At 44.0% G+C, this 23821-nt stretch overlaps 1 protein-coding gene across 1 annotated transcript in view; it reads right to left on the bottom strand.

Moving 5' to 3' along the window:
* Window positions 1-23821, bottom strand: part of CILK1 (ciliogenesis associated kinase 1) — a 39372-nt gene that overhangs the window by 4232 nt on the left and 11319 nt on the right. Inside the window, exons 5-12 of the mRNA XM_008263058.4 lie at window positions 15816-15948; window positions 13436-13607; window positions 10890-11057; window positions 8161-8481; window positions 6601-6791; window positions 6316-6464; window positions 5278-5406; window positions 366-488 (exon numbers count right to left, since the gene is read on the bottom strand). Of these exons, the coding sequence (XP_008261280.2) occupies window positions 366-488; window positions 5278-5406; window positions 6316-6464; window positions 6601-6791; window positions 8161-8481; window positions 10890-11057; window positions 13436-13607; window positions 15816-15948 (1386 nt within the window). The remainder of the gene's footprint in view (window positions 1-365; window positions 489-5277; window positions 5407-6315; window positions 6465-6600; window positions 6792-8160; window positions 8482-10889; window positions 11058-13435; window positions 13608-15815; window positions 15949-23821) is intronic.

Genomic DNA, 23821 nt, shown 5'->3' with positions numbered 1-23821 from the left:
TCTGCTTGCGATGCTCCCTCTCACTGACACCACTCCTGCACTCTGGCTCCCTTGCTACTGCTTGAATTTGCCAGGTTTGTCCTGTTTCAAACCTGTGTACCGAAGAATCCTGCATCTGGAACAGTTTAACCCATACAGCATAGAAACTGCCATCTGTACCCTACACTCCTTGCTTCCTGCCTGGTTGGTTTCTCTCCTTAGCACCTATGAGCAGAGCCACTATATAGTGCAAGTGCCCCAGGAGCAGGAAGTGCTGCCTTTCTCATTCATTGGTAGATTCCAGGTCTGTACAGCGTCTGGCACCCAGCAGTTGCTCATTAACTATTTGTGGAATCAATTCATGAATTGTCTGAAACAGAACTTACCAGGGGCAGGGTCTGGGATAGGTGCCAGGTGTACCCTCTGCATAGCAGAACCAATTTCTTTTTTCAGAAAGGAAGGGATGTAGTTTCCAGTCAGTCCACTAGAACTTGTAGAGCTGGAACCAACTGATTTGCAAAAGCAGAGTCATTACTACAAAGACACATAGACATGGCACCACAAGACAAAGTATGCAGAGGACACAGGACTGTTAAAGGATAGCCATAAAGAATAAAAGTTAAGTTTTTGCTTTTAGGTTAAAAAATTATGATGATGAAAGAATATATTCTGAGCACAGTGTTCTACCTAGCGACATGGTCAGGACAGCTAGGAGGGCAAAGACAGTGCTGCTCCTCTATATAGCAATCAAATAGCATCATTTGAGAAATTCTAAAAAGGAGAATTGCATGTGGGAGGCAGGGCCCGTCTCCCACAACATGGCGCCGAGAGGAAGTACAAGAATGCGGAATTGAAAGTTGCAGAACATGACTGCTAGAAGTTGCAGGAGCTGATCCAACCTCTGATTGGAAAAGAACGGTGCGCTCAGCGCGTGGACAGAGGCCTGATTGGTGTGATAACTGCAGGAACGCCAGCAGGGCACGGATTGGTGGGAGAGGACTATAAAGGGGGGATAGAGACGGCACGGTTCGTTCGTTCGCTCCTTTTTTCTTCTCTTTACTTGCTCTTGCTAAAACCCTACTGAAGGGGGATCAACAGTGTCCAGTGTCGTTCATCCGCGGCCGGAGGAGCGACAATTGCATATTTTTATTTATTTTAAAAATAGATTTAGCCTGCTCTGCAATTGCTTTTTTCACTCCATGAATACAAAATAGCCACCCTTCCATGTCAGTATATACATATTCTAAAATAAGGCTAAACCATCGATCAACACACAGATTATCTTAATTATTTAGCTATTTCTTTTTGTTTTTATTTATTTGAAAGGCAGAGTTACAGAGAGAGAGAGAGAGAGACAGGGAAAGAGAGAGAGACAGGGGAAAGAGAGAGATCGTCCATCTCCTGGCTGCAATAACCAGGGCTGGGCCAGGCCACAGCAAGGAGTGTGAGATTCCATCCAGGTCTCCACATTGGTGGAAGGGGCCCAGGCTCTTGGGCTATCTTCTGCTGCCTTCTCAGGCACAGTAGGAGGGAGCTGGATCAGAAGTGGAGAAGCTGGGACTGGAATCAACACTCATAAATTCTTGACCTGCTGCGTCACAACATCAGTCCCAATTCTTTAGCTATGACAAATAATTACATGGTAAATATTCCTGTTCATAGTCAGAAAAAATTAATTGTTAATAAAAAATGCTAGAGACATTTACTTTGTGTGTCATTTCCATTCCAGAGTGCTTTAAAAAGGGCAAGGTCTGTCTGCATTCTGAGAGGCTAATGCATTGCCTCGCATATAGCAAGGAATCAGTTACCATTAGGTGTCTGAAGGAATAGCTAAAATGCTTATTATTAAAGCTTAATACACACATAGCATAGTGAAGAAGAATGCTATGATAGGCTATTATATAAACAGAAGTTCTATCCATTGGGAAAAGAGTGAATAAGTAGAGTTGCTCTGTTTTTGTAACACAGAATGTTCTTGGCAATTGCTTAAGGCAGGGTGGGAAGATGGCCTGGAATGTGAGTGTGAGGGAGGAGTTATGTCTTTCAGCTAGAGGAACTTTGCATTTTTGCAAACTAAAGATAGGAAGAAAAATGGGAAGAGAGTTTGAATGGGTAAGTCACAAAAGGGGGAAAATTGTAGACAATAAACCAAAGAAAAAATGATGACCCTCATCAGTAAACAGGCTATGCAAATATAAACCACTACACACCCATCACGTTAGCACCATCTTAAGTCTTGGCGCTAATCAAGTGGCATCAAGGACACCATGCTGGACAGCAATTCAGCAATATATGCAACATCAAACATGAGCATAGCAATTAACTAACAGTTATGCTGCCAGTTACACCAGAGAAACCAATACATAGGCACAAGAACAGGGTTGAAACAACGTTCATTTCAGCATGCTCTGTAAAAGCAAGATTTGTAAACAATTTATGTTTCAGCAGGAAGAGAAACAATAGATAATTACCAGGAAGGATAAATAAGAAATTATGGTATAATATAGTTATATATGCATGTGTGTGTGTATATAGCTGCTACATACAGATTTACTAAAATGAGTGGTTACCCACGATTATTATGCTCATCAGGGTGAAGTAGGCAGGCATACGGGCTAAAATTGATTAGGTTTGTGAGCTGGCAGACCACGCCTTCGTCACACCCCTGTGTGACCTCATGCCCTGATACCTTCGCCAGGCCCCTGTGTGACCTCATGCCCTTACCTGGCCACACCTGAGCGCCCATGGGCCAATAAGATTAATGAATCACTCCCCTTTGAGAGTGGATTAGAAGCCTGGGACAGGGTGTGCCAGGCCCTTTCCTCCATTTCCCTCGCCCTGGCCTCTTGCCAGTAGGGGGCAGGCTGTAGCCCTGTGCCTCCAGGGCGCATGGCCTTTGGGCCACCCGACCTAGGCTTCCTGGCCTAGATGCTCCTCCATGTGGCTGGTTCTGTTAGGCAGGAAGTTAGGTATGAGCTTATGTGTGTGTGACAAAGGCCTCCGGAGAAGACTTCTATGTCCAGCATATGCATCTACATCTCAAAGTCATCCCGATAATGCTTCAGGGGCAGCCCAGTGTTCGCATCCTGCCCTGCCCCCTTCTACCTGATAACCTGCCAGGTGGAGGTCCCCGCCCCTTCTGCCTGACAAATCTTCCACACTCTCCCAGATGCAGCCCAGTATCTGCATTTCAAACACCCTGCTCTGGATCCCCATTCTCTAGGGGGTCCTGCTCACCCTTCCTCTGAACCCAGGATGGCTACCAGCTAGGCTTCCTCCTGTCTGATACCTTCAAGGGAAAACTCAGATAGGAGCTTCTTAATATTTACAGCCATAAAATCCTTTGTTTCAGGAGGAGATGTGTGAAGACAAAGACCCATCTCCTTAAAAACCCCAGACTGTGCGCTCAGCCCTCTTCCTCCCTGCTGAGCCGCCCACCTGGTCTGGCCAGGTGTACTCCACTCAACCATGTAACCTCGCTCCTTCCTCCCCCCCCCCCAAGTCTGAGCGACTGCACTCTCTCTCAGGTCCTGTCTGGAGAGGTGCCCATCCATTCTTGCGGATGCCCCTTCCCTAATAAACCTTGCTATTTTACCTCTCATTACTCTGTCTCATGCCTGAATTCTTTCCTGCACGAAGACAAGAACCCTCAAATTTTTCCGGTAACAGTTCCTGGTACTCAGTATGAACCCAGATTTACCCCTCTCTCTTAGATAAAGCTTTCACTCTCCTATGCATCTTTTGCACTAAATAAAAGCTTTAAATGTACCATGCTGCCTCGTTTATTTATGCCGGTATTTAGAATTCTCTAAATATTAGGCAAGAACCCACTCGGGCTTATTAATATTGGGGATTTATTAATAAGCATATGGTAATATCGTATGGCACCCCAAATTCCGATAACATATGTGGCACCGCAGACTCGACTTCTGGGGAACTTTAAGGGGCCACATTTTCATACATATTTTAGGGGGTCAATTCCGATATCAAGGGTGTTTCAAAAAGTCTGTAGAAAAGTGGAATGGGAAGAAAAGTTCATTTTGGTACAATAAGTTTTGAAATCCATGTGAGTGGTCTCTGAAAAGCTTAAGAAAAACATATCTTCCGAAAAAAAATCTATGCATGGATCTCAAAAATCTTAGCACCAAAATAACCTTATCTTTTTAATCCCATCTTCCATAAACTTTTTGAAGTACTCTTGTATAAATTTTAAAACATGCAAAGCTGTGCTAGGAATTTCACACCTACTTTAAAACAGTGCACAGGAATAAAAAAATACCCATACCCAAATCAGGCCAGGGCAGGGAAGAAGGAGGGGAGGGAGGAAGGAAAGGCTTAGACACTGGCTTCCTGTGTGCCTGCAAGGCTTGACTTCTTCAACTGGGCTGTGGGTACACACAGGCTGTTGATCTCTTTCTTTGTATTCCTTAACAAATGCAAACCACGGAAGGATGAAGGCAGGGAGAAGTGAAGCTGGCTGAGGTGCAAGGGGAAGGAATGGGCTGCCTGTGGGAGGCAAACAGTGAGTCAGCCAGCAGGAATAGCAACTCCTTCCCTTACTTAACAAAGGAGCTACCTTCTAGACAGGAGGGATTTCAAAGGCCAGGTCCCCAGATGGACAGGACTAGCTGGAGTGAGGCAGACAGCGTATTAGGAGTAGAAACTAAACAACTTCACCATAATACTGATGCTGAGGCTCTGAGCTCGCCTGCTGTTGAAGCCCTGCTTGCCCGAAACTGAGATGTAACTGTGCTCTTCAGTTCAGAGGCACCACCTGTGCGGATGCTGTGAGAAACCATCCTCTATGGCTAAGACAGGTCGTGAGGAACACTGGAGGTACTTTGGGAACCTTGGGCGGCTGGTTTGCCAAGTGTGTTGTGTGAACTAGGATGTGTGACTTCCCCAGTGCGTAATAAAATCCTTATTGAAACCGACACAGTCTCGGTGCCATCACTGCACTGGCGACACGGGGCCCTTCTCCACGTGGCTCACGGCAGAGCAGGGCCTCTGAAGTCAGGCTTGGCAAGAGTCTGTAAAGTTATTTTTGCTTGTCCCTCGAGCCGGCTTCCAATCTGCCTTATTCCTCAATGATTCCTGAGGGCAGGGCCCTTTGGGAGCTGGCCGGGACCCCAGAGCCTGCTGCCTAGAGAGGGTGGACAGAGCAGGAAAGCAGGCTTGAGTCTGCGCACGAGAGAGGCCCTCGCGGTTCTGCAGCTTGTCTCCCATCTGGCTGTGCCCGCCTTGCCGCAGCCAGAGGACTGGCTTTTTGTCTTTCAGGAGCTAATGAACATTTCTCACCTGAATTTATTTTGCTGATGACCGATACTGTCCCTGAAGACTTTCCGGACAAACCAGAACTAGACCATGGATTTGATGGAATGAAGTCCTTGCCTGGGTTTGGCAGGATGCCATTTCTTATATTGATTCCTATAGAGAAGAAGGGGTTTTAAAATGTAAATCACAGTGGATAAAGAAATTGGTACATATACACAGTAGAATATTGTTCAGCACAAAAAAAAGGGGGGGGGTGAGTCCAGACTATATTATGTTAAATGAAATAAGCCAGACACATAAAGAAAAATATTGCATGATTCATTTATGTGTGGAATTTTTGTGTTTTTTTTTTTTTCCAAATATGCAGAGATAGGGAACAGCACAGTGGTTACCAGGGTAAGTTGGGCAGGGAAGGTGAGGAAGAATGGAGAGATATGGGTAAGAAGATACGAGGCAGCAGATGTGAAGGACAAGTAATGAGGTCTAAAGTACAATATGAATACTACAGGTAACACAATTATACCATGTATGGGATTCATGCTCAGTGAGCAGACTTTAGTGTTCTTGTCACAAAAACAAAAACAGCAAGGCCACGATGTGAGATGAAGGAGATGTTCATTTGCTTTGCTATAGTAATCATTCTACTATCTACACGTATCCACATGCATAAGGTATCATGTCATATACCTTAAGTATACACAAAAAGTTTATTTAAAATGCCAATTTATTTTATTTGAAATGCACTTAAGATGTAAAACACGCATTTAATCTTGTATCAGACTTTAGAGATAAAATAAATGCAGAGTCCAATCTGTTCAAAATTTCCCATGGCTCTCTTTTTTCCCTCTCTGTTACTCTTTCAAATAAATAAAACAAATTATTTTTTTTAAAAAAATGATAAAAATGTGGGCAGAGACTTCAGCAGGTATTTTTACAGTGGACCCATTAATTCCAACAAGAAGCCCCACATATGTCTTCCAAAATAGAATCTATGTGAACCTGTGACTCCAAGGACAACATTTCCCATCACTGACCCCAGAACAGGCAAGTCCTGTGTATTACCAGGCAAGTATCGAGAGTGCTTCAAGTAGTGCTGCTTGGCGGCTGATCTCAGGGTGGGGGTGTCTCGCCTCTGATACGAAGTCTGGGTAGGGGCACTGTTTCCTGTACCCATGGGCTCAGATGGCTTCAGGTCCAAAACACTTTCGAATCTGAATCAAGAGATCAAGAGGATGTGACTTAGGTCAGCAAGCACGCGTCCGAGAGAGAGAGAGAGAAATAGATGGACACTGCATCACCTGATAGGTACAGATGCAGTCTACTTACAGTGACCAGCCATGCACTTGCCTGCAGAGAGTGTCATCGCTCTGTCTCTTCTTGTTTTTCACATCAATCCTGGTGAGGGATGGACTGAAGTCCAAGTCGTCCAAGTCAGCCCAGTCATCAGAATCTTTCGTTGATCTAGAAATGAGACCCCATCTCCTCCTACTCTTTGGCTTCATCTCTCCATTTTTGTGCTCTAGGCCAGCTGGAAGTTTCTGTGTCAACAAGAGGAGGAGAGGAGCAATACTTGGGATTAACAGACCCCATCCATGAACAATCCCCGTTCCCAGCATCCTCTGTTATAGAAAGGAGGCTCCTAGGGCATAACGTTCCCCACATGCAGGCTGTCTCAAAGTGCAGTCGTGGAAATCATATCCCCAGACATCTGGATCTCTCCTGTCCTGCCCCAGCTGCACTGCTTCTCATCCACGGAGGCTACTAAGTTGCATAAAACAAGGATCTGAACAAGGGGATTTAATATGCTTCTGACATACTAGGAAGCTGACTGGATTCTCATCTGAGAGTCACCCTGGGAAGTTAGGGATTTATGCTATTATGCACAGAGATCCAAGAGAGCACGGCTGAGGTGTCCGCCATCCTGCTCTGCTCCAGGAAATTCAAAACAATGCCTTCCTGGCCTTCTCAGTGGACCTGAAGCTATCTCTAATTACAGAATTTTCTTACAACAGTACAAATTTCCAAACCAACCATTTCTAAATCACGGATTTGGGGTGAAGTCTAGAGATACCACTCTTAGGGTGCCTCACGTGGTGCTGGCTGGGAGCCAGCCCCCAGTGAATGTTAGTTGACAGAAAAGGACTCCTTTTGCTCAAAGGTTTAGAAAGTCACACTCTTCAGACAGCATCACAAAGCTAAGGATAACTAGAATCCCTTATCAGGGTATCAGTTGAATGAATTTAACACTTAACTGTTTTCTTATGAAAACCAGCTCAAAGGGAAAGATGTGGCTCAGTGAGTACCCAGCGTTAATCTGAGTGCCAGTCACAAATATTAGGGTGGTACTTTATGATTCTCCATGAGCATCATGAGCGACCCTTGAATGGCGGGCGAGCCATGCTTCGCGATCTGCCTCTGACAGATGAGAAAACTGAGCCAAAGGGATTAATAGTAACAATGAATAACTCTTATTGGAGGGCTAACTGGGTACCAGGTCCAATTCCGAGTCCTTTTCAAGTCTTAACTTAGTCCTCAAAAACAATCCCATCGGGTGGATGCTGGGACCACCTCTATTTTACAGAAGAGGAAATGGGCAACTTGCACAGGGTCTTGGAGCTGTGAAATAGCAGAGCTGAGATTTGTGACCCCGGACATCTGGCTGCAGTGTGCAGGTCTCAGTCACTACCTGACAGCTGCCCCCAGGAGCGGCACTGTGACCAAGAGGCAGAGCCAGAGCTCGAATTTGCATCTTTACCTGCTGAGCCAAGAATCTTCTCATCATCCCATGTTCTTGCAAAGATAAATATATTATAGTTAGATCAGAAAAGCAAAGATTCCACACAGTAAGTGGGGTCAGAAGAGGAAGAAGCCAGACACAAGGCTCCCTGGAGAACCCTTGCTGCTTACCGACTGAGGATTCTTGTTGTGCAGGGATGGCAAGAGCAAGGGGCTGGGCTTGTCCTCCTGAAGATGGCTCGGGTGATCTGTCCTGGAGGCCTCTGCTTTGTAGGGGTAGGTGAGATGCTGGGGGGCCTGGCTGGAGGGATGTGGTCGTGAAGAAATCCGTGGGTGAGGCTTGGTGGGGGGCTGGGCAGGAGGGACAGGCTTTATATGAGGAGCAGGGCCTGCTTTTTCCAAGAGGTCTTTCTGTGGTTTTCCTGGATCCTGAACACTCTGTAGGGTGCCGCCCCGTGGGTGCCCAATAAGGAAGTAAGGGTATCGAAGGGCCTGGAATGACAAATCAGACCGCTGGAGAAAAGCAGGCCAGGGCTGAGAACACGGTCATGATCGCTGGGTTACATTCCCTGTGACCAGTTTCCTACATTTTCTCAGGCCAGCATTCTGCATCTGTAACACCCCTTGTCATTTTCTTTTTCTAAGATACCCTAAAATTTACTTACTGGATGCAACACTTAAAATTACTTGCTAGGGCCAGCGCTGTGGCGCAGCGGGTTAACACCCTGGCCTGAAGCGCCAGCATCCCATATGGGCGCCAGTTCTAGTCTCGGCTGCTCCACTTCCAATCCAGCTCTCTGCTATGGCCTGGGAAAGCAGTAGAAGATGGTCCAAGTCATTGGGCCCCTGTACCCACGTGGGAGACCAGGAAGAATTCCTGGCCCCTGGCTTCAGATTGGCACAGCTCTGGACATTGTGGCCAATTGGGAGTGAACCATCGGATGGAAGACCTCTCTCTCTCTCTCTGCCTCTCCTCTCAGTGTAACTATGACTTTCAAATAAATAAATAAATCTTTAAAAAAAAAATTACTTGGCTAAAGTAGCCAGTTACACTGCTGTTACCTTTGCTACTTCTGAAAAGCATTGCGGATCAGTGTCAATCCAGGTTTTCCGACTTATTTGCTACATGTCTTAAACATGGTATTTCACCCTAATTCGTTTCCTAATTCTATAGAGAGAAGAAAATAACACAGAACCAAGAGTCAAATCTAAAATTCCTGGAGGACTCAGGAGAACAGAGAACAAAACAAGTGGGTATACATGCTATTACTCCACAAGTGCCAAGAGCATAATGCATGCAGAAGTTAGCTTTCCCTTTCAAGAACAGCTCTCAAGGAAACCATGTCGGTTGTTCTGGGTAGTAGAGTTTGCTGGATAGCCAGAGGCTAAATCTTACAAGTGCTGAAGTTTACAATTCTTTTTGATATATCCCCTTGATTCTGCTGTCTTTTTGAATGGAAGCTACTGAATGCAACATGATCTTTCTTAATGAACCTGGGACCCAGTTAACAAACATCCCTAATGATTACATCATGATTAAATAAGGGTGGACAAAGAAGCAAATAATGCGGACTTGGGTAGAGGCCATGGATTCTGGCATCTGACTTGAAGAGTTTTCTCTGTGTTCTCATTTTTAAAATATCAGACGATTTGGAGGTATTCTTAGGTTTTCTGGCACTGTGCTGAAAAGCACATATTTCTATCGATTCCTTGTTATAGAATCTTTTTCACCTCTGTGCGCAACCGTTAAAGAACTAGGTTCATCAGAAAACATCCGCTCAGCCCTGAAACCATTTGTGAATTCCACCAGCCCTGGTGCATTTTGCGAGCTCTCAAACCCTCTGAAGCCATCCAGACTCTTAGAGCACTGAATTCTAGCTTTTTTTTCTTGGAGATTTTGCAAGACTGCTTTTCTACACTCTTTAAATTAGTCCCCCAACTATCATAAGTCCTAACATTACATTGGCACTTTGTTTAAATGTCCCCACCACCTCCTCTCAGCCAAATCTCTCCTCTGATTAGAAGTGGTCACTTGATCTTCTGAGTAGTGGAACTGTCAATGAGACAAGTTGACAAGGGTCCAGATACATGTAATACAAAGGGGGCCTTGCAGGAAGCAGGTGAGTGCTGGAGCTCACGGCATAACTAGTCCACTTTGGGGTGCATTTCATAATCTAACTCAAAGTGGCCTAGGAGAGGGTGAGTAAGAAAACAGGAAAACTGAAGTTGTACGATCCGTCATCTGTGTGTTAGACTTTGCTCTGCCTGTACTGTTTACTGGATAAGCAGTTAGGGCTAATCCCTTAAACTTTCTGAGATTCAGTTTTCTCACTTACAGAAGTGAAAACAATAATGCTTATCTCATAGAGTTTTATTAGGTTCGAGTCACATAAGATATACTAAAGCATTTTCAAGAGGCAAAGTGCTATAAAATACTAGTTACAGTCACTGTTCTAGCTTTACCTCACCTATCAGTCTCTCTGTTATCTGTGAAAATGAGTGTGTTGGATTTTACAAGTTATGAAGCTATTTTTCAACAGCCAGTACCGGCTTATAAACAACTGTAATCTTAATTCATAGAGAATTCGTAGAAAACTCATGAGTATTTGACAACCTTCTCCAAACACAGATAGATAAATCTATTTTCATTTCTACATGTGGTGATATATGAATTATACGCCAATTTTCAAAGCATTGATATTATATAAACCTTTGCTACTTTAAGTTCCAAACTATTTTAAGTTCTTACATCTTATATGGTATACCATAGCGATATCAATACTATTTTTCATCTAGAACACTAAATAAAATTTTTCCTACATGATTTCTAGAGATTATTGAGAGTTAAACATGAACTCCGTAAGAGATGCATCAAACAGAATAAGAAAACAGAAGAAAACCTGACTAGCTGTTGGTCGTTTCTTGGGATCCCATTGGAGCATGTCTCTCAGGAGCTGAATCGCTTCGCTGCTGGCATTTGGGATCAGGGTCTTTAAGTTATTGGGGACACACTGGGGCCAGCGGAAGTTCATAGCACTTGAAAGTTGGTAGCCTTCAGGCCAGTCAGTCTGAAAAAAGGAAAACAGAGAAAGTCTTGTTTAGCCAATTGCTATGACCTGAGTTTGCGTTCCAGCACGTGTGCTCCTGATGGAAGGGCAGCCATATTCCAAACCTGTCTATAATCACTACCGTGGCTGTGTAGGTGAGGAGACACAGAGACATCTTAATGAAAAGACTGCGAAGAACAGGAAATCTGGGGGATAGTGGAAAGGACCAGATTTTCAATCAACTTGCTTTATAACCTTCACCTAAAATAGTCCATCTCTAGTGATTTTAACTCTGAACAAAATTAGTATTTGCTCAACTGCATTTCACAAGGCAGAGTTCTAGAAATTGCTAATAAGATTTTTTTTGGGGGGGAACTAAATATGATACCTTATTCCTGAGTCAAATAGAATTTGTGAAACCATACATCCTTTACTTATGTTACTTTATGCTCAACTTGAAGATTCAAAAATGAGGCAGGAAATAGCTAGGGACTAACCTGGGAAGCAGAGAAAAGCAAATACCAAAGTTCTTTTTTAGTTTGTCCCTTTCTCTCCATCTCTGCCTCCTTTATCCAAGACCAAGACACTGAGGGAGGAGACAAAAAAGGGCTAACTGGGGAAGCTGAGAAAAAGAAACTGCCAGCTTGGAAACCCTTCACCTATATGCTGTAGAGATATGCTAACAGCCAGGGGATCCCTACACCAGGGGTCTTCAAAGCCACACTAAGGGCTCCTCATCCTTGTAAAAATGTAACATTTCTCACATTTGGGACCTCGAGTCTCGGCCTCAATATGAGCTTTGATTCTTGGCCTGCTTCTACTCTTTAGGAAGTGTACTTTCTTTTCCTATAATAAACTTTCTAGGTATACTTACTGTCTCTGTGAGCTTCATTCAGTTCATTGGTCCTTGCCTTCCTACTCTCTACTCCCATAGCAAAAACTCACATGCTGAGAAGACCATGGAAGCTGTTTCTCTAAGCCTCAAGCTTTCTACTTTTTCTTGCATCACATCTATGGGACACCGAATGTAGGGGTGAATGATGGAAAATCTTGAACAAATCTTCAAGATTCCTTCTACTTGTAACACCCCCTATTTTATAAACTACATCCTGGAGTAATTGTTTCCCCTCCCTTTTCAAAAGCCAAGTGGCAATAAGTATAGCTTATATCACTCATTTACTTACTGAGCGTCTACTATAAGCTTAGTGCTGTTGGATATTAAAAAACAATCCAATGAAAATCCTGTACCTTCTTTAAAGAAGATAACAAAACATTTATGAAAAAAACATTATCATGTAGACTAAAAAGTGACAAAGGCCACAAGAGGTACAGATACACACGTGAGGGTCTCATTTGTATCAGCAACAGGGCTGGGATCTGGGAAAACAAACACAAGACAAATCCTTGCTCGGAGTGAACCTGTGGTCCAGGAAACAGATATATCCACAGATAATTCTATTAATAACACAGAACATAGCTGAAGATAACAAGGAAATTGGAGAAGTGGTGAGGCGGGAGATCACTGAGGGCCTTGAAGGGGCAGCAGGATTTGTCCAGGGGAGAGCACAGAGGTGGGGCAGTTCCAGGGCTCACAGCCTGAGGGTGTGCAGGCAGGTACCACGTGGGGAATAGGGATGAGAGTTAACCACTATTTTTAGGGAGAAAGGACAGTACCAGAGCTGTGCATTGGGAGGATGACTCTGGCTGCAGACTAAAAGCTAAGCTGAAAGGAAGAATGGAAGACAGGAAGATGAAGATACTCTTAACACAGGCAGGCTGGTCATGGTCCCATTTGTAATGGCAGCATTTAACTTCAAAGAATGAGTAGCATGTGTCAGATACCACAGTGATATTCATTAGAACGTCCTGACCAACTGGTTGGTTAAAGGGAAGGAGGATTGAGGAAAAGAGAGAAGGCAAAGCTAAAGCCCAGCCCCAAGCCTGGGACTCTGGGATTACGATGAGACCAGAGACAGAAATGGAGAATGGAAGAAGGAAGCGCATTGTTCCTCCAACTCAGTTCGAGGTGACGGTGAGGGAGTCGGGAGTAACTCCCTTACGTAGTTGTACATATGTGGACTGGATGGCGTTAAAAGGAGGGAGGTGAGAGCACAGATTGCATTTAGGAGACCTGAGATATGAGTTGTGGCCAAGAGAACAGAGACGCACTGCAGGGAGGTGCAATGAAGAGGAGAGGAAAACAGAGGGAGCCAGGACAGACAGCATACTTGAGTAGAAGGAGGAAGAGAGGCAGGCACATCTGGGGACCTGACCAAGGCCGAAGGAAAGATTGCAGAATAAGCAGATGCTCAACAGCGCCAGAGTTGCACAGGGCTGGACCGCAAGCAGCACGAGAAGCTGCCGGCGTCGGTCCACAGGCCTTCGTTCTGTGTCATTACCTTTTTCGGTGTCCCCAGGACTTGGCAAATTTTGAATATCGTGTCAATCTCACTGGCACCAGGGAAGAGCGGCCTGAGGGTGTACACCTCTGCCATGATGCAGCCCACGGCCCAGACATCAATAGGGGAGCTGTAGTTGGTGGATCTCAGGAGTACTTCTGGGGCCCTGTACCTGGAGGGACAGAGGTTAACCACGAGCTATTGATTCCATGGGTCAGAAATCAAATTAAGCAACAACGCAGGCTCTGGGTTTCTATATTTCCGTTTTCTCCAGTTTACTGTGGTGCATGGACTTGTGATGACTCTGAAGCTGTTGTTGCCTGCTGAAGAGCAATGCTTCTAGAGGCGGGCATTTGGTACAGTGCTTAGGTCAGAGTTTGGGATGCCCCCAATCCCACATCAGAATGCCTGGGTTGCAGTCCGACCTCCTCTGCTTCCAATTTAGCTTCCAGCCAAGTACGCACCCTGGGAGGCAGCAGGTGCTGGCTCAACTATTTGGGTCTCTGCCACCCACATAGGAGACCTAGATGTAGTTCTGGGCTCCTGGCTTCAGCCCAGCCCAGCCCCATCAGCCACAGGTATTTAGAGAATGAACCAGAAGATGGAAGATTGATCTCTATCTATCTCTATCTTTTAAATAAAATGAAAATAAAAAAGAAAAGTAACGGTTCTTTATTTCATAGCATTTTCTTTTCAATTTTTAAAGGACTTAGTGTATACACTTTTAAAAAAATACTTATTTTTATTTATTTGAAAGGAACAGAGAGAGAGAGAGAGAGAGCACCACACAAAGGGGTCAGCCTTATGGCACAGTGGGTTAAGCCACCGCTTACAACACCAGCATCCTGTATCAGGGTACCTGTTTCAGTCTTGGCTACTTCACTTCTGAGCCAGCTCCCTGGAGATGTGCCTGGGAAGGTAGCAAAGAATGGCTCCAGTGCCTGTGCCTCCTGCCACTCATATGAGAGACCTAGATTGAGTTCCAGGCTCCTGGTTTTGGTCTGGCCCAGCCCCAGCCATTTGGGTGGTGAACCAGCAGATAGGAAATTTCTTTCTGTCTCTCCCTCTCTCTGTGTCACTCTGATTCTCAAATAAGTAAACATTAAAGCAGACACACACACACACACACACACACACACACACACACACACAGAGAATGAATCTCATCTACTGGTTCACAACAGGAGGGGCTGGGCTAGGCAGAAGCCAGGCGCCTAGGACTCATCTGGGTCTCTCATGGGAGTGGCAGGGACCCAAGTACTTGACCCATCACCTGCTGCCCCACTGGGAGGAAGCCAGAAATTGGGAGCAGAGCTGGAACTTGAACTCAGGCACTGCAATACTGAATGCACCCATCCCAAGTGGTTTCTTCACGGCTGTGCCAAGTATCTGCCCCTTATAACATTTCCTACTGAGCATTTCTCTACTAGAGTCTCATCTACAGCATCTTTGAGAAACAGAGAATGAGAGTTAGGAGGAAAGAGAAGGGATGGGTAAGGGCGAGAGAAAGAAGACACAAAATGTGTGTAAAATACTTCCTTGGTCATGGCAAATTGCTTAAACCAAATTCCTAGGATATGAAAGTTTTAACTAGGGCTGGTGCTGTGGCATAGTAGGTTAAGCTTCTGCCTGCAGTGCCAGCATCCTCTATGGGTGACTGTTTGAGTCCCAGCCATTCCACTTCTGACCCAGTTTCTGCTGATGGCCTGAGTGCTTGGGCCCTTGCACCCATGTGGGAGACCTGGACAAAGCTCCCGGTTCCTGGTTTCAGATTGGCCCAGCTCTAGCCATTATGGCCATTTGGGGAGTGAACCAGCAGATGGAAGACCTCTCTCTGTGTTTCTCCTTCTCCTGTCTGTAACTCTGCATCTCAAATAAATAAATAAATCTTAAAAAAAAAAAAAAAAACGTTTTAACTACAACAATTAGTTGAATGTGGTTCATTAATTGTGACAAAAATACTAACACGAAATGTTAATGGGGAAAAGGGGTAAGGGATATATGGGAATTCTTTGTATTGTTACCTCACAATTTTTCTCTTGTAAACTTAACACTATTCTGAAATAAATAAAATAATTTAAAAAACAATAGCAATTATAAGGTTTTTCAAATAGATAGTTAGAGAAATTTTATATAACTCTTTTGGGGAAGTGTTCCCAGAAAGAACTATATACAAAATCTTATTTGTAACTTGTTATAATTTAAAATTACTTACAAGTTTTTAACCTTGTACAATGTTGACATACCTACAGATATGTGTTTCAGATTGCTCCATTCTCTGGGTGAAAAGTTAATGGCTGTGACTTTGACATCCTCCTCTGTATAATGGTATCTTTTTAGACAAGTACAATTAAATAGTTTGGAGAAAAACAGTATTCACCATCTGGTAGATACGTAGTCCGTGTATGGAGGTCTGGATCGGATTTCTCGGGCCAGCCCAAAGTCTGCAATTTTCACAAGTTCTGGTCCCATGCAGAGTAGGTTTTCCGGCTTTAAGTCCCGATGGAAGAAGCCTGCAGAGACAGCAGAGAAAGAATCCAAATGCACATTTGTTTCTGCCTTACTCTTTGAGGCTGTACTGCTCTTTTCCTAACGACCATAATTTAAAGAGCAGTCTGGCATGAAACCAAAGACTGCCTCCATCCCGCAGATAACATACAGTACCTTGGACTTCTTACTGGGGTGCTTCCCTTCTCAAAAGCATTCCAAAGTTGATCTTTGTAATTCTTATTTACTTTTTTTTACAAGAGAGAAATATTTCCTTTAAAATATCAAAACCCAAGGCAGGAGTTTGGCAAAGTGGTAAAGACACCATTTGAGATGCCCCTATCTCATTGTCAGAGTGCCTAGAGTTAAATCCCAGCCCCTCTTCCAATACCACTGCCTACTAATGTGCACCCTGTGAGGCAGCAGATGATGGTTCGAGTAGCTGGGCCCCTGCCATTCATATGGGAGACCTGGCTTGAATTCTGGGCTCCAGCCCCAACTGAAACAGGCATCTGAGGAGTGAACAAACCAGCACATGGGAACTCTCTCTCTCGCTCTCTCTCTCGCTCTGTCTCTCCCTCTCTGTCTACTTCTTTCTACCTTTCAAATAAAATGAACAGTAATTAAATTAAAATCAATGTTCAGTTAGGGGTTGCGATAACTGTGCAAAAGTAGTTTTTTCAGGGGAAAAACATGATTCCTACCCTGCCTGCATCAGTCAGATAGAACCTGGATTAAAATCATTTCAAAAGACTATTGTCTTTTGAAATGATTTTAATCCAGGTTCTATCTAGGGGCTGGCGCTGTGGCACAGTGGGTTAAAGCCTCCGCCTGTGTTGCTGGCATCCAATATGGATGCCGGTTCAAGTCCTGGTTGCTGCTCTTCCAATCCAGCTCTCTGCTATGGCCTGGGAAAGCAGTGGAAGATGGCCCAACTCCTTGGGCCCCTGCACCTACGTGGGAGACCTGGAAGAAGCTCCTGGCTCCTGGCTTCAGATCAGCTCAGCTCTGGCCATTGCAGTCATTTGGGGAGTGAACCAGCAGATGGAAGACCTTTCTCTCTCTCTGCCTCTCCTTCTCTCCGTAACTCTGTCTTTCAAATAAATAAAATGATTCTTAAAAAAAAAAAAAAAAAAAAAGACAATAGTCTTAGGAGTATCAAAAGAATATACTACAGCAGAAAAAAATTGTTTGTTTAGAAAACAAAGCGTTCATCAATATGATCTACTCATATTTGAGATTCAGGTGTGTGCTGCAACATGTGTTTCAATGTTAAATACTTTTGCTTTGCCTAAGGAAGCAGAGAGGGACAGCTCTATGTCACACTGTGAAGGGCAGAGATGTTATAGACCCTTCTCTCTGAACCTGAGTACAGCTCTATCATTTTCAAGTACATTAACCATTTTTCATTAATTACGTGGAAACACTTTAAGGATAAAAGTTTTGCTTATATTTCTCCTAAATAACTAGCACAGTGGCAAGAGCATGGGGGTCTCGTAGTATATTCTTGTTGACTTCAATAGGGAGCATGAAGAAGCTTAGTGGTGACAAATCCACCTGAGCAAGGTCAACAAAGACCAGACCTGGAGGGAGGGCAGCTAAGCACTGAGAAAAAAGCAATGACCCTGATGCGGTACAGGGGACAAAAACAGGCTCAATGCTGGAAGGCCTCACCACGGGTCACATTCAGCAGGACTAAACCTGTTAGTCAAGGTTATTTCCCAGCCTGTCTCAGCTGTGGAGGCAGGGGAAGGGGACCATGACATAGTTAAATGTGGAGACGCACTAAACACCATGAATCACGTAAAGCAACAATGTTATTTGTTTATTTTATTTACTTGAGAGGCAGAGTTACAGACAGAGAGGGGAAAGAGACAGAGAGAAAGGTCTCCCCTCCATTGTTCTCTCCCCAAATGGCAAAATGGCTGCAGCTGGGTCATACATGAGTATGTATATGCATATGTATAATGTATGTGTGTATATATGTGTGTGAATTTGCATACATACTATGCACACACACATATATTCTATTTCTTTATTCTGCCATTGTACTGATATATAAATACTGGCATTCCTCATAGCAATTCCTTGACGTATCCTAATCAAAGTAAGAGTAAATGAAACTTAAATTATAGTAGGAACCACACTTTAGGTTGTCAACTCTATGAACGCAAAGATGAATTCAGTATTAGTCAAGAATGACCTTTAAAATGAAAGAAAAGAATTTCTCATATGGACAAATTTGGATGGCGTATTATCAGCCTAATTAAATAAAGATTACCCACACAACCAGAGTGGGCGAAGCCTGTTCTTAGACTTGGTAGGACTGAGTCACTGTGTATAGACCCTCTGTTCCACAGAGCTCCCTCAAGCTCCCAGAAGCCCTGACTGTATGTTCTCTCCTGGATGTGGCTTAAGAATGTGTAAAGACATGAGAAGTTATTAGAGGGTGATCTTTTGTCAATGCTCCTAGGATTCCTGTGACCCCTGAAAATAAATGACCGGCAAGACCACTGTCCCTGTTCCTAAAAACTCGGAGCGTCAACACACTCCAGTGAAAAGAGAAGCGGCAGACGTCATCTTCTTACTGAACAGATGGGAAAACTCTGTCACAGGAGAGGCGGTAGGAATGTGTCACAGCTGTTGCAGTGTCAACCTCTCCTCTTCTCCCTCGATCCATGTAGCTAAATCTTGATTTGTAGGTCTGAGCCTCTCTCAAACCCAGAATAAAGCTGCTTTTCCTCATGGACTCCCTTTTGTCTCCTCTAGCTGGGCTAAATATTATTTCCAAACTTCTGTGTCATTTCCCTTATAACGAGTCATCTGCCTTCCAGCCCTCACCCCACTGCAACCCCCTCTGCCACCATCCACGACACCCACCTCAACAATCTTGCACCTTCCCCTGTTCGGTTCATCTCGTCACACTAATTTGCACTAGATCTGGCCATCATCCCTGTGCTCCAGACCTTGTCCTTTGCACAGTCCCTGAGTCACACGCCTGCAAACACCAACCACCTCCTCCCATCACGGCTAAATCTCCTTTAATCCTCCTTCCACAGAGAGCCTGGGCACTAATGAAGTGAGGAGAGGGAAGATCCCATTCCCCATTGGCCCTCTAAGTAGCTTCCCTTTCTATAGATCATACTTCAGGCCCAAAGCAATCAGAAGGAAAATGGTTATGATAGGAGACAAATAGGCAGGAAGCTAACTAGGTGTGATGACCTGGGACTCTTGACCCCTGCTCTTGATGCTGTCTCTAACTATCAATTTGCTAAACATACCTTCCCAGGATGCAGCTGTCACACCCAGGACCAGGGCATATGCTAAGACCCCACCCCGTTTGTATATCCAATTGGTGTGGCACTCCTCTCCTTATAAAAAGAGGTGGAAGGCAGGAAAGAGCTCTCTTTCCACTATGGACCTGGTTTAGAGGCACCTCTCTCACGTGGAACATGCTGACACACAGGGCCCTTGCTCTCTGTGCGCTCTTCCTCCGCAGAACTAGGATGAACCTCACCACACCCCCTCTAACCCACTCTCGGCCAGACTGTCCCAATTAGAGGAACCACTTTCAGTTTCTCCTTTCTCTCTAGTTTATGAGCAATTCTTTGGCCTGCTTATGTTGGGTATTTATCAGTGTGGGGCAACCTACATTTGAGCATAAATGCATGTTTATTTCCTCACTGACAAGTAAACTGTGTTCCTATTTGCATACCATCCCAGTCTCCGCTTAGTATTTTTATCTCTGTGGGACACAAGAACCTGGATCAAAAATTAATATGTTCATTGCCCACATCAGCTAGGGGAAAAAATGAGCTGCAACAGACTTTAATAAATAACTGATGCAAACTGTACCTGTCAGTTGACATACGCTGTTGTCTGTTATACTAAGTATATGCCTTTATAACAAATACATGAATAAATCTATCCCTCTGTTAATTACTGAATAATACAGCAATTGTTATCGGCCTTATACCCATGAGTTTTACTCCTTGGAAATTAAAGGCATAAGGCCCTTACTGTCACATGATTACTTTTCAAACCCAACTATATCCATAAGAGAGGAAATATATCACAGCAGTATAATGATACAAGTCTTATTACTAGAAAACTGTCTCGATTGACCAACAGCCTGGTAAGTGCTCAGGCAGACACAGCTCCACTTATTGCAGGAAAGAGTGAAGGAAGGCTCCTGAGGTGGCACTGAAATTTTGATGTTTACCACACTGGGTGCACATTCTGCTGATGTGTGCACTGTGGCCTTAAACAATGAGCCTACTTCTTCCTCTGGGTTCTCAGTCACAGTGGAAACCCTTGGGGGCCAGTGCTGAGGCACAGCAGATAAAGCTGCTGCCTGCAGTGCCAGCATCGCATGTAAGTGCTGGTTGAAGATCTAGCTGCTCCACTTCTAATCCAGCTCCCTGTTATCGCCTGGGAAAGCAGTGGAAGATGGCCCAAGTGCTCAGGCTCCTGCACCCACATGGGAGACCTGGAAGAGGCTCCTGGCTCCTGGCTTTGAATCAGCCCAGTGTTGGCTGCTGCAGCCATTTGGGGAGTGAACCAGTCTCTCTGTCTCTGCCTCTGACTCTCTGTAACTCTGCCTTTCAAATAAATAAATAAATCTTAAAACAAACAAACAAACAAACAAACAAACTTTGTAGCCAGGTCATTCCTAATCACGCAACAGCCACGTGCTCTGATGGTAAGAATCTTCTTGTTCAAAACTGTTTGGCTTCCAGAAGACAGAACCAAACCTTCAACTTAATTGCAGGGTCCCACATGCCAGTAAAGGAACAGGGATTTTCCTTTTCACTCTGGCAGAAAATTTGTTGTGCATATTTTCTCATTAATAACCCCTGGGCAAAAAAAAAAAAAAAATGAAGCTACAATGAAGGCTTTCTGTACTTTCTACCACATTCTGTTACGTGTGGCTCTGATATGACTACATGGAAAAAAGCAATATTTGAATGCTATGACTTTACAGAGCATGCCTTCCCACTGTGGAAACTGCAATTGAACAGATAATCCTGAATTTAAGCCCACAATGTTTTCACCAAGAAAGCTAAGAGGACAGCAAAGAACCAAAAAGCAAGGGATCATGGGATATCTCAGGATCATGCATGGTAAGTCAGTGGTGGAACACAAAAGCAGAGAATCACTTCTTGCCACATAACATTGTCCTGTCCTTCCAGCTACTCAATACATTTCTGTTACCTGCATGGGTATCTGGGTATTTTTAAGGGCAGGTCAAGGATGAAAGAGACACTTTGAGTTAATTGTTTAATTCCTACAAAGTACATATGCTTTGGCATTGCCTAATCAGCAGCAAGTAGCTGCTACTCCCTGTGTGGGTAAAATACTCAGCGACGAGAAGTATGGCCATAGCAACTACCTGCAGCACTGTTCGCTCTCAAAGGAGCCTGCTCCCTGGGGGCAGAACGCACCTTGTCACAGTGAGAATGAGCGCCAAGGGAAGAGACAAATCTGTGGAGTGCTTTAGATATTTTTCACCATTACTAGATAGAAGGAATAATATGGAGTCACTGGTGCATTCAAAGTCAATCAATTCCACATGAAAAATCATAAAAAGCTTTCAAAAATCAATTGTCAATGAAAATGGAATAGAGGTTATACAATTAGTATCTATCCTATTTACAATTATGATTTTCTTCACCTCTTATTCTCTTGTTGTCTTTGAGAATACACGGGTTTTTCCAGGAAAGCAGATGGACATAAAGTACTTGTACAGGCAGAAGTAACCAGGAGGGACCAGCAATGTGGCTCAGAAGGCTAATCCTCTGCCTGCAGTGCTGGCAACCCATATGGGTGCTCCTCTTCCAGTCCAGCTCTCTGCTATGGCCTGGGAAAACAGGAGAAGATGGCCCACTGCATCCACATGGGAGTCCTGGAAGAAGCTCCTGGCTCCTGGCTCCTGGCTTTGGATCAGCACAGCTCTGGCCATTGCGGCCATCTGGGGAGTGAACCAGTGGATGGAAGATTTTTCTCTCTGTTTCCTCTCACTGCCTGTAACTCTATCTCTCAAATAAATATATAAAACCTTAAAAAAAAAAAAAAAAGAAGTAACCAGGAACCTTTTTTCTGGAATTGGCTCACAATCTGACTCAGTCTTGAAATGTCCACGCTGATTACTCAGCATGTACCAGAAGCTGACAGGGATTTGCACAGATAGTCTTTGTCTGTTTGTGCTCCATTTAGTCTCCAACTGTGAGGAATTACTTAAGGGTAAAGAGCAGGTGGGTAACAATCCAGGTGTACACCAAGTCTTTTCTACTCATTGGCAATTCATGTCAAATCTGAACTGGCTTCAAGCCATTAAGCCTCCTCACTAAGTAATAAAGCTCATTTGTTGGCACAACATTTCAATACCAACAACGTCCTTAGACTGACAATGGATTTCTGCCTGTGCAAAGCCAGTTGCTTTGCCCTTCTATCTGTATGTTAAAATGATCTCAAATGACATCTGAGGGGACCTTTGGCCTCACCCATGGCTTCATGTAAACCTCTGTGTTTACAAGAAGATATTGATCCAAGCCCAACTGGGTCTATGTCCAGTCAGTAGCAAAGACTGGCAATGCTCCAGCTAGCTGCTGGAGAAAAAAATATAACCTCAACCCCATGGTTGCTTAAAACCTTTCAAAAGCTCAGTGAGGTAAAAAGAGAGATGAACACTGCCTGAAGGCTATGTGGCCATCTGTTTCTCTGGATACTCATCTCTCCCTAGAGTCACCAGACCATGTCCAGAGCAAACCATACTGGGCCTCAGTAGCACTTTTTCCTCTGACCAGGTGATGTAATTGGCCTACCTGAGGAACATGGCATGAAACTGCCCTATGTAAGCTGCTTCTGTGTTTAGAAAGAAGTCATGCTACCTACTGTCGCCTCTAAAGGCCCATGACCAGAAACTTCTCTCTAATCTCAGTATCAAGATTATCTCAGTATCAAGATTAGCTCTGCTATTCTTGGGCAACTGCTTTTTACCTCAGAGAAACTACCTATGTTGTAACTGACCCTGTTTCACATTTTGCATGGTCTGACAACAAACACAAAAATCAAATCTGTAGCCTGCTTCTTCCACTAAAATGAAATTTGCTGACATGCATTTTGAGGACTAATCTCTCCCCTGGCTATATCCATAGCTTTGCCATTGTCCCCCCGCACCCCCCCCCTTTTTTTTAGTTTACTGATTTTTAACTTGTTTTATTTTCCCTGTTGCATGAATTCTGTTTGAACCACATTAAAACTCTTTTGAAACAAGTGGGAATGTAAATATTTTAGCCCCCAAAAGAGATAGTTCCAAGGGGCCCAGCAGATGCCTGAGAGAATGGATTCAAACTTTATATAGGCTATGTTTTTTTCCTTACATAATACCTATGATAAAGTTTAATTTATAAATGAGGCACAGTAAGAGATTAACAACAGAAACTGATAACAAAATAGAGCAATTATAACAACATGCTGCAACAGAAGTTATGTGGATGTGATCTCTTTCAAAATTTCTTACGTACTGTGGTTGACTATGGGTAACCAAAGCCACACAGAGCAAAACTGTAGATACAGGGAGACTACTGTACCTTAGGAAAATGAGAAAACAGTGAAGTGATACTAGTTGGTGGGTTAAAATTCATACATGGAACTTCTCAGAATTCTAATCTTGGGTTTCTCGTTAATGTGCCAGTTAATAGTCAGGAATCATTTTGAGATCTATAACTAACAGTTCAATGTTAAAGCCTAAAGAAACACACAGGCAAGATGAATAGCAAGGGATATTCAGAAACCAAGTTACAAAACACAACATATTCCTAAACCCACTGTCAACTTCTTAATTCTTTAGCCTTTTCTGGGAGTCAGTTCCAGAAGACATGAACGCTTCTGACTTGA

Source organism: Oryctolagus cuniculus, chromosome 5 (genome assembly GCF_964237555.1).
Source record: "Oryctolagus cuniculus chromosome 5, mOryCun1.1, whole genome shotgun sequence".
Taxonomy (NCBI): Eukaryota; Metazoa; Chordata; class Mammalia; order Lagomorpha; family Leporidae; genus Oryctolagus; species Oryctolagus cuniculus.
Note: the sequence above shows the minus strand (reverse complement) of the source record. Positions and strands in the feature narration are given on the sequence as shown.